This window comes from Brassica oleracea, chromosome C4 (assembly GCF_000695525.1).
Source record: "Brassica oleracea var. oleracea cultivar TO1000 chromosome C4, BOL, whole genome shotgun sequence".
NCBI classification, from domain to species: domain Eukaryota; kingdom Viridiplantae; phylum Streptophyta; class Magnoliopsida; order Brassicales; family Brassicaceae; genus Brassica; species Brassica oleracea.
Window position 1 is genome coordinate 7,254,413 of NC_027751.1, and position 11,311 is coordinate 7,265,723.

The 11,311-nt window shown below is 34.9% G+C and overlaps 2 protein-coding genes, 1 long non-coding RNA gene and 1 pseudogene across 3 annotated transcripts; 2 read left to right on the forward strand and 2 right to left on the reverse strand.

The window, feature by feature from the left end:
- Positions 1 to 2,314: 2,314 nt before the first annotated feature.
- On the reverse strand, positions 2,315 to 3,837 carry LOC106339869 (protein CHUP1, chloroplastic). Its single transcript, XM_013778734.1, has 2 exons — positions 2,958 to 3,837; positions 2,315 to 2,888 (listed from the first exon to the last, which is right to left on the reverse strand). Exons 1-2 carry the CDS (start codon positions 3,696 to 3,698, stop codon positions 2,433 to 2,435), a joined length of 1,197 nt encoding a protein of 398 aa, XP_013634188.1. The 5' UTR covers positions 3,699 to 3,837; the 3' UTR covers positions 2,315 to 2,432.
- Positions 3,838 to 5,219: 1,382 nt separating this feature from the next.
- Positions 5,220 to 6,777, forward strand: LOC106337987 (embryonic protein DC-8). Its single transcript, XM_013777068.1, is given in 5 exon segments — positions 5,220 to 5,386; positions 5,447 to 6,113; positions 6,116 to 6,124; positions 6,187 to 6,365; positions 6,444 to 6,777. Coding segments are annotated over 5 exon segments (1,356 nt in total).
- A 346-nt stretch (positions 6,778 to 7,123) lies between these two features.
- LOC106340733 lies at positions 7,124 to 8,389 on the forward strand (annotated as a pseudogene).
- Positions 8,390 to 8,524: 135 nt separating this feature from the next.
- On the reverse strand, positions 8,525 to 10,690 carry LOC106340734. Its single transcript, XR_001269495.1, has 4 exons — positions 10,441 to 10,690; positions 9,675 to 10,141; positions 9,130 to 9,352; positions 8,525 to 9,063 (listed from the first exon to the last, which is right to left on the reverse strand). It is a non-coding gene; the product is annotated as an uncharacterized LOC106340734 (long non-coding RNA).
- Between the last annotated feature and the right edge of the window lie 621 nt (positions 10,691 to 11,311).

An 11,311-nucleotide genomic window follows, 5' to 3' on the forward strand; every position in this document is an offset into this window, starting at 1 on the left:
TTCGTCGGGTTAGGGTTCAAGGTCGCCGGCTAGGTTTTAGGTTTAAGAGTTTTTTGATTTGCTCAGTGAGTTTAGAGACTCGTGTTGATATCGTGTTGTAAAACAATAAATTTAGAGCTGAATGTTTCTATGTTTTTATTAATCATAATATGGGTTCCTTTATATAAGAATTACAAGTCATAGAAAAGGAAAGTATCCAAAAACCTAAACCAACAAGGATTAGGAAAACTACTAATACATAATAATAGAAAGATAACAATTACAAGGAAAATGAAATAGAGTTTTCTTTTCTCTAAAGCTTATGGCCGCCTCTCTCTCTCTCTCTCCTCTAAGGTATGCGGCCACCTCTCTCTTCTCTCTCTAGAGTTGGGCCGTCTCTCTCTCTAAGTGTATGGACCGGTTATGGACCGAGCCGATTATGGACATCCATCAATTGATTTATAACAAACATATCAATATTTGGTATATAAGATTCTCATCTACTTTGATTTTCTATTAAAAATAGAACTTATCTACCATTGACCAAAAAAACTAATTTGTTATAATTATTTGATCCAAAAAAAAACTTGCACCTGCTCTTAGGAAATACAGTTAAGAACGTTAGATTCATCAATAATAATAATCCCCGACTATATTTGCGAAGTGATTTTGCCACATGTCCTCTCTACAATCAATTTCACAAAACAAATATGACATGGCTACTGAAATTGATGACATGGCTTCCGGAAAATTATGACATGAATAATTTCATTTAATGTTGATTTATATTTTTGGCAAACTTATTAGAATATGGTAATAATTCATATATTACATTTAATATTGATATTTCTTTTTGGTAAACTTTTCTTAAATATGGTAATAGCTCATACATCATCTATAAAATAAATATATTCATATACAACATTTCAAATTTGGAAATACTATTATTTTTGTATAATTATATAATTTGTATTACTAAAGCTTTCAAAAATTTCTACAATTTTGTAAAAATTTAAATATCTAATCGTAAGATCATTAGTTTTTTATATACCTACAAATTTTATAAATATTGTTTAGAATAAAATTTTGATAATTATACAATGTTATATCATTTTTATTAGTTTTATACAAATTTATTTAATATATATCAAATATATATTAAATATTAGTAAGAAAATAGTAAAATCTATCATATTTAATGAAATTTATTTTTAAATATAAGTTAGATTTAAAAAATTTCTTATTGCACATGGTGCAGGAAAACACCTAGTATATACTATTATTTTTGAAGTTGTTTTTCGCATTCAAGCTTTCACGTTAAAAGTTAGAATGGCTAAATACGATGTTATTCTTAATGAATAATTTATATTTTATATAATTAACCATTAAACATGAATTAATTATAATAAAAACATTCAAAAAGTTAAAAAAAAACGTTATTTTGACAAAAACAATCCATGTCTATTGTATTATTATCCAAGCTAATATTATTTTTTTCAGTATATAAATTTTTGAACGTATATTTCTTGACTTAAAAATTTGTATTCTCAATCAAAAAATCATTAAATAGTCTCGATAATTATAAACTTATATATTAGTGATGTTTTGAAAAACATAATTGAAGATCTTGATAAATAATAAAAATTAAAAAAGAAAAAACAGAACCAAAATTGTATGTAAAGAGATTTCTAAATGATTTACACAACATGACTGTTTCTAATTATTATAAAAGAAACATTAATTATAAAAATATATTTATCAAATACAATAAAACTAAATATTAATGCAGCTAATTATATTATAGGGCAATCAAAATTTTATGACAATCAAAATCACTCATTATGATAATTTCTGAAAAACATTGGCAAAGAATTCAAATATTTATTTATAATATTATTGGCGAAGTGATTTTTTCGCTCTCAAGATATAAGTTAAAGCGTTTAAATTTTGATTACCATGAATAAATAATTAGATTTTTTAATATATAATTACTCATAAATTAAAAGAAAATTTCATTAATTTGATAATAATCATTATCTAAAAATATTCTATATTATGTTATCCAAAAACATTTACATCATAATATTTTAAAAATAAATATAAATCCATGTATGTAGTTTTATGTATATATGAATGTTTTTGAGTTTATTTTACGTATTAAAAAATATTTTATTAAATTAAAAAACTTTATACTATATAAAAATTTAATATTTAATTAATTATTAAATATTTCAAAAGCATGAATATAATTTATTCTAATGGTTTTTAACTTGATAATATATCTATTTATAATTTTTTGTAAAATTATTAATCACGTAAGTGCAGACAAAACACCTGGTAATAATAATAAACCAATTTTGTTTTTTCTTTACAAACAGGTTATATTTTGGTAAGGCCTAAAGTGTAGTCTTCATGACATTGAAAGCTTTTATTGTGAAACAAGACTGTTTCATTTACACGCTAGAACAAGATCTTCTTGAGTGAAACATCTGTTCATCCTCAGGTTCCACGGTTAAAGAGTGTCTTCCGAAACATCTTTCCTCTAACTTTGTTGATCTTCCCTTCTCGTTTCCTTCAACCCATCTCTTTAGCTTCTTCATCAGCCTCTTCCTCCTTGAAGTTTCATGATGATGATCATCATTATGGTTAGTCTCTTCATGATGCTCATGATCAGCTACTACTGTCAATGCAAGAGCATCCGCTTGTTCCTCCATTTCCAAGTACTCTTGCAAGTTTCTATTTGGAGAAAATGTTACTTCCTCATAATTGGTTTCATTTCTCATCACCTTGTGTCTCAAACAAGCATTGCTCCATCTCAGGTTAATCACTTCACTGACTCCGTTAGCATGATCTTTCTTCAAATCCTCATACTCTTCTAACACCTTTTTATAATCTTCTACATTTACCATCTTCACAAAACCAAAAAGGATCCAATCAACATAAAAGTAAAGGATTAGGATCTCAAAATCATTACTTACCTCTGATGACTTCAGGGACACTTCTTCCTTCTCCTCTTGCAACACATCAACCCTAGCTTTCAGATCTTTCACTTCACCTTCAAGCTCCTTCACAACGCTGTTCTTCATCTCTAACTCATCAAGACACTTCAATAGCTCTTTCTCCACGCTAGTACTCCTCATGCTCTTCTCTTTTAGAACACGGTATAATTGCTTTCCTCTTCTCCTAAGCTTCTTTGCTCGCCCCTCAAGAAACCAGTTCTCTGATCTCAGCTCTTGGATCTCTCCCACCAGTTTGAGAAACACAATCACCAAATCTTGGCCCCTCTTATATTCTTCCTCCATCCCTGAAAGTTCTCTACGAAGGAAGTCTAACTGAGTTTTCTCAAGACTCAACATGCTTTTATGCTCCATAAGCATGACTTCTTGTTCCTTCATGTTACAATAACGTTCGAAACGTAGCTCCATCTCGTATTCCTTCCTCTGAAGCTCCTCGAGTCTGGATCTTAATCCTAGAATCTCCTGCTGCTGTTGGTGATCACCTCGGATCTCTGTCTCCTCTTCTTGTTCTCCATCGTTTCTTCTGCTAGATGATGAAGTAGACTCTTGATTTCTTGCGGAAGAAGTCACCTCATTTTCTTCTTTTCGAGACACGAACCTGGCCAAGAACAAACCAGTTGCTGATAACACAAGAGCAACACCAACTTTCAGAATCACAGGCTTCATAGCTCCTCCTCCTTCTCTTGGACCTGAACCATCCATTTTATTAATACTTTTATGAATCCCAAAGCTTTCTTTCTTACTAAAAGTGTTTCCTCGTTTTGATAATATGATCGAAGCTCAGAGTAAAGAATTGATTGATGGATCTTGTAAGGCTTTGATCAGATCATAATGGTTTTTATACGAGAAACGGTCTTTCTTTTATTATTAACTTTACTACATATACTTTTGGTTGTGGAGGAGACATGTCTTGTAAGATTATTCGTTTCCTTTGGGGTGTACCTTTTGTTTCCTTTTAATTAGTTTTCTTTAAGTAAATGAGATTAGTTGCTTCTTGACCATTGCTTGCTTTACTCGCTTGGGCATCTGATTCTCCACTTACAAGACACACGTTTATACTCCCTCGCACGTAGGAACCTACCTATATGGCTATATCTGTATGTTAATACAGTTGAGTTATGTGTGCATGCATGCTATGCTGTTTTCTTTTCTTTTATGTCAAAAATTATTTTACTATTTAAATATGTAGTGTTTGAAAAACCAAAACCAAATCAAAATAAAATAACCAGTAAAAACAAATTCCATTTGAAAAAGTTAGAACTTTTACTAACAGATCAGCTGATGAATTTTCTTCATACGGATTACGGAACATAACTCGAATCAAAACCAAGAAGTATTGTCTTGTTAAGGTTAACTAAAATCAAAACCAAGAAGTATATAAAGTTGATCATATAACCCAAAACTAAAGTTTGATGTGGGTAATCCACGGTTTAGTTAAGTTTCAAAAAAAAAAAAAATCCACGGTTTAGTTTATATTTAATTTGAGTATAAATGATAAGTTATCATATGCAAAACGTGACTGATTTAGATGAGTTGAGATCAATTACGCGTCATGCATGGTGTTGTCGGAGAAATAAGAAAAAGGAGTGACGTTTATAAAATAGAGACGTTCACACATTAGAGCACTTTTTAACGTGATTGGTTTATGTGATTAATATAACACTAGTCTATGTGCGAACACAACTAATGTGAATGTGATTAGCTTGTTAACGAAAAGTTAACGTGATAAATTAAGATCTTCAATATATAGCGTAGTCTCTGTCAATAACATGCTAACCTGAATCAAGTAAAAAATATGTGTAGATCGGATCCCCATAGTAAAGAGAATCAACTTAAAATATGGGTCAAAAATATCTTTATAAAGTTTTAGGTGAACAAATGTGAATTAGTTAACTTTGTAAAACAATTATTTTGTCCGACCTTGCTGGATCGCTTGGGGCTACTAGCAGAAAATTCATACTTTTAACTGCCTTAACGCAAATGCAACTATCTCGTTAAGTTTCCTCAACTAGCTGTTGTTTTTAGAGTGGTTCTAAAACTTTTTTACTCAAGCACGGTTTAATTTACATCAACCTTTGATTAAGCTAGAGTTATCCTTGTTAGTAATTTTAAATCTCATCAAGTTAATAGCTTCACATCAACATTTAGCATACATTTCTCGAGCAACTAATTAAAATTATCTTAAAATGTTGATACAGCCAAGTCAACCGGCCAATTACCATCATGCATGAAAGGACCACGTGTCGTGGTACATCAAGAGAGGATAAAAACGATCTACTTAAGATACGTGTCGCACGAAAGACTACCTGGCAGCTCCTACGTCTGCCTATCTACCACGTGGGGTCTCCACAGAAACAGAGCATTTACTATAAGAAGCAACAAAAAGCACTGTAACTGCACTATCACAAACCCGTAACTCTTGTTTCACGAATACTCAAGGAATTGAGCAGAGCATTGACGTCCGAGAAACAACTAAAAGCGGAGAGAGCTGAGGTGGCAGCGAGGCTAGCAGCTGAAGACTTGCATGACATTAACAAACACCATCGCGATAACGTCACGATGTATAAGGTAACGGAGAGAACAGTTGAACATCCACGAGAGCAGGAGAGGCCAGGAGTGATAGGATCGGTCTTCAGGGCTGTTAAAGAAAATTACGAGCACGCTAGGGATGCCGTTGTCGGAAAAAGCCACGACGTGGCCGAGTCGACCAGAGAAGGAGCTCAAATAGCCTCAGAGAAAGCGGCTGGAGCTAAAGATGCAACCCTTGAGAAGGCAAAAGACACGGCGGATTATACAGCCGAGAAGGCAAGAGAGGCTAAAGATAAGACGGCCGAGAAGATTGGTGAGTATAAAGACTATACAGTGGATAAGGCAGTAGAGGCTAAGGAGAAGGCGGCGGAGAAGGCAAAGGAGACTGCCAACTATACAGCCGACAAGGCCAAAGAGGCGAAGGACAAGACTGCTGAGAAGGTGGGCGAATATAAGGATTACACGGTGGAGAAGGCTATTGAAGCAAAGGATAAGACAGCAGAGAAGGCCGGAGAGTATAAGGACTACACGGTGGAGAAGGCCGCTGAAGGGAAAGATGCTGGAGTGAGTAAGCTTGGAGAGTTAAGGATAGTGCCAAGGTAATGATTTTTTGGGACGTTACATTGTGTTTTTTCATGATGTTAAATGTTTGATGATATAGGAAAAAATGGAGGAAGCTGGAGAAGAAGCGAGACGAAAGATGGAGGAGATGAGATTGGAAGGTAAAGAACTCAAAGACGAAGCTAGAGACAAAGCACGAGAGGGGTCTCAAAAGACCAAGGAGAGTGCTGAGCTAGCAGCTGAAAGAGCTCACGAGACAAAAGATTCAGCTGTGGTTAGGTATATATATAGTATAAGGAAGTGACATTCATTTGATGTTTTGACGTTAGTTTATTGTTTGTATCTTTGACGTCATAGGGGAAATGAAGCGAAGGGGACTATATTTGGTACATTAGAGAATGTGACAGAGGCTATAAAGAACAAACTGACTATGCCGTCAGACATTGTAGAGGAAACACGTGTGGCACGTGAACGTGGAAGCACGGCGAGGACCGTGGTTGAAGTCACAGTCGAAGATACAAAACCTAGTAAGGTGGCGACTACCCTGAAGGCGTCTGATCGGATGACCGATCCGACATTCAACGAAATCGAAGTTGAAGATACAAAACCTGGTAAGGTGGCGGCTACCCTGAAGGCGTCGGATCAGATGACCGGTCAAACATTCAACGACGTTGGACGGATGGATTATTAGTTTCGGAAAGAGACAGCTTTTGGGCCTGTGTCGGGCCTTTAAAAATATACTTTTTGGGCCTTTGTTTTGGATGGATATGATGTAGCAAATATAGTGCGCTGATATTTTCTCGACTAAGTTTTTAATTTCCCTGCTTGGTTACGGAAGTGAATCTTCGTTGTGATCGTTATAGGGGTTTCTTAAGAGAGGTTTTAGTCTTAAAGAAAGATTTAATTAAATCAAAACAAAAATAAAATTCGGTTACCGATCCTTAAGGAAGTATTTTGGAGACTGATTATTAAGAGGGCTTTTACCCCACGTGTCAGCTTTCCATTGTAAATATATTTTTTTCTCTCTTTTTCTTTTCTTTTGTTTCTCTCGTCTTCTTCTACTATGATGAGAAGCAACCGCTGCGATTTGTGCTTTCTGGACGCATGTCCGCTCCGACCAAGGTCTCTGATTATATCCGATAACAGTAAAACCCTTGACGCAGTTTCTTCTCTTCGCTTTGAAGAACAGAGAACGTCGTTCATCGCATCGTACATGTAAGTTCTTAATCTTTATTGTTGATTGAAATTCTTATAGATTGGAAAATGACGAGGAAGACTGAGGAACGGTTTGAGTTTATGTTTATTGCTGATTGAGTTCTTATTGTTGATTGAGGAAGACTGAGGAACAGTTTGAATTCTTATTGTTGATTGAGGAAGATTGAGTTCTTATTGTTGATTGAGGAAGACTGAGGAACGGTTTGAATTTTTATTGTTGATTGAGTTTATGTTTTTGCTACAATAACGAACTTAGATTAGAACTTATAATCTAATCTTTAAGAATAATTACTTCATAGCTTTGAACCTTAGGAATGTGTCAAAAAGACAGACTATTCCAGCTTTGATGTCTCTGTCCAATTTTGATTTCTCTATTCAGTACGTGAGACTCTGGAGTTAGGAACAATACCATCTCGTAGATCTCGAATTCTTAGGTGTTTTTTGTTATATTTGTATCACGTTTTTTAGTAGGATTTGCGTGGTAAATTTTGAAACTTGGATTATGTGTGTTTCCGCCATATTTGTAATCTCTGTGTTTTTTTTTGGTTGTAGGGATTCGATCAAATATGAACTGGGTTCAACGAAAAATCTACCTTTACAATGTCACGTTCGGGCTCTACATGCTTGATTGGTGGGAGCGATACCTCTTCAGTATCCTTTTTTTCCTCCGTTCTATCGCTTGATATATCTGGTCTTTTGCTGAAATTTTGGTGTCTAGTTTGAGAATGATGATACTCTTCGATCGTTAGGAAGATATGCAAGTTTTGATTTTTAAACAGAAATAAATGGTGCCAATGCCACTGAGTTTCTTTCACTCGTGTTGTTGTCTTAAGCAAATGTGTCTGTTCATTCTTATGATGGCATTAAAGAGTTTTTTTGCTGAATAGTGTTTTTGAGATTAAATTGATACATTTTGGTGGGGTATTAATGTTAAATTTTGGAAATTTTTTACAAGGACATGAGATCTCTGCTTTCGCATCTTCTTTGGCTTTCCTCAACTCTTCTTTTCAGATGGTTTGGTGGTAGTCTTGATGTGGTTCGTAGCATACAACGGTACACGCTAGTTTTCTGAACTCTTCAAGAGGTAACAAGTTATGCACAGCCCACCTCTATGTTGTTTAGTTTTGCTTAGCGCTTCGTGTAAGCTATCTTAATTACAAGTTAATTTTTTTTTAAGAAACCCAAACTAAGAAACTACCATTGTAGCACAATAATTAGGTGATTCTTAACTAAGATCTTTAACTAAAATTTAATAGTTAAATAGTCATTAAAGTGTATTTAAGAAACCTTATGAGTTTCTAAGAGCATCATTAACCCACAACAACCCCACTTAGGGTCTCTTAGTGATTATTTTAGTATTTAAATGTAATCAAGAAGTTTAGCTAAGAAACACTTTGATTTTGTGCTTCAATGGGAGTCTCTTATTTAAGAGTTTTTAATTTCTTTCATTCTATGATTGAAACCTTATGATCCAAGCAAATTACATCAACAACACGTCCATTAATTCTAGACACTAAAGCACATTGTCACTTGACTAAAGCACATTGTCACTTGACTATATAGGAATGAAAGATAAGATGCCTGGTAAAGGACCTCCCCTTCTTAGCGCAGAAGAAGATGGTTGCATAGCAGGAGATGGAGGGCCCATCGATAACGAGGCCATTGATTGTGATGTCTTTTGCTTCTTACGTGATCCTGAAACGGCTGGACTCGGAGCATTATCATGAACCATCTGAGGAACATTGTTACCCTTTCTCCATTCCTTGACATGATTTTAAATTAACATCATTAGCTCCAATTAGTTGAAGAAAAAATATCAAAAACAGACCTTATTCGCCTGATCATTTCATCGGCATTAACCCTTGATAAGAGCTCCATGTGTTCCTCATCAGACCCCCGAAGTTCTTTTCTGAGTTCAGTGATCAAACTTTCTTTCTCCTGAATATTTTTTTTATCTCTTAGATGGTTAAGTGAGAGGACGTCATAAACGTCGAATTAGAGCCCATGAAAGCGTGAGAATGAGATTCTTGATTGGTAAGAATAGAAGAACCCTGCAGACATTTGTAAACATTGTGTTATTAATGTTCATACCATAAGCTAAACCATGCTAACACTCCATCCTCTAACCAATCTAGACAAAATGATGGTAAGATTTCATTCTCTATATAAAGCTTCTCCATTTCATCAACCATCCCAATCTCGTTGTTTGTGATCAAAGAAACATAAGCACATAAGCAAAAAATCTAATCCCACATGAACTAACCAACCAACCATAACAAACATTGCTTCATACATATGCTGAAACAACCAAAACAAGTTATGTTCCAAGGCCAACAATTACACAAGTATACAGAGAGATGCCACAACACTTACCCAAAGGTACCCATTACTCTAGTAGTTATAAAGCTTTTATCAGCGCCAAGCAGCTTCGCAAAGGAGAAAGTCAGAGATCTTAGAATTGAATTTGTCATCAATCAGAATGTTGCTAGACTTTATGTCTCTATGCACCACTTTTGGCTCAAGCTCGTGTAGGTAAGCAAGCCTGCATCACACCACACCACCCAATCACCTCAGATGAAGAGAAGATAAAACAAAATAAATAAATAAAGCTGTCACAAGGACTTATGTTTTGGCTGTTCCTATAAGAATCAAGTGATTAAACGAGCCTGATCTGCTGCTATCACCATTCTTACTACTACTACTGCTGCTACCCCTTTCTCAGGGTCTTTATCACCAAACTTCTCACTAATAGAGGGATATCCATTGGCCTCTCCGTTGGTTGATGAAACCTCGTCAACTCTAATCTCTTTGATCTCTTCCTAAACCTTTGCTTTATCCACCTGAAAAGGACAAAGAACCAAAGAGTTTAGAACTCAAGAACACTCAACAATCTTTTGTAAACAAAGAAGAGGCAATCAGAGTAACCAAAGCCGAGAGAAACTCAAAAGCTTATACCAAAAGATGGAGCCATATCCGATTATAAAGTTCAAATTGGAAAGGAACAAGTAAAAAAGACAAGAACTTGAACAGAGACTAAAGGAGAAATCAGATTCATACAAACAAGCATTGTGTCTAAATCCCAGAGTTTCAGTTCTCAGACCACTCGCCAGGTAAACTTTAAGCTGGAAAGAAAACTAACCATATATCTAACACCAATTCAGATCGGAATCAGGTTCGGGATGGCCTTGTGGATTCATCATGGAAGAGAGACAGAGAGGAAGAGATAGAGAAGAAGAGATGTAGAGGAAGAGAAGAGACAAGACTTCCAATTTTTTTTTCATACCGACACGTGTTCTAAGACACGGCTCTTCACGCCCTAATTAAGAGACGTCTCCTGTGATAATTATATTTTTTCTTTCTTTTTTAAATTACAATTAAATTAATCCTGCTCTCAAGAGGATTAGCTGTCATGTTGAACAACTCGAGTCGACAATTACGACATAGTCTTTCTATTTTTAGCTTAACCAAACAAATGGTTGCCTTAAAGTTTGGGTTATAGACTTCTTGATACCGTAACCGGACATAAGATCACAACACGCCACTAAGTAACATACTGTATCGTCTATACTAGATTTAACAATAATAAAGGCTCGTTTTGGTACAAGATGGAAAGAATGTTTCACGTGTATGTTAGTTATAATCCACAAATTAAAGTAGTATAATAACAACTTTAGAACTATGTCGCCAAAAATAGTCGGTGCATTTGAATTTATTGACGTCCAAAACTACTTATTAACAGATTTGTGGGATTTGAGGTATTGACGACGAGATGAGATCTTTGTTTGGATCCGAAGATTTATAACCACTTGATTCATTTTGATTGGTGTTACATAAAAAGACATATGTGGAGCCAATGAAGGTACGGTTGTCTTGTTGCTGAAGGTGGGCACGGCCACATGGTTTCGATTAGCCCTTGATCTCGTTGATCAATCACCAGTCACTGACGTCTGTTTTGTTTCTTTTCTATCTGCTTATGGAGCATGCATATATATCAAGCCGGTAACATTCAT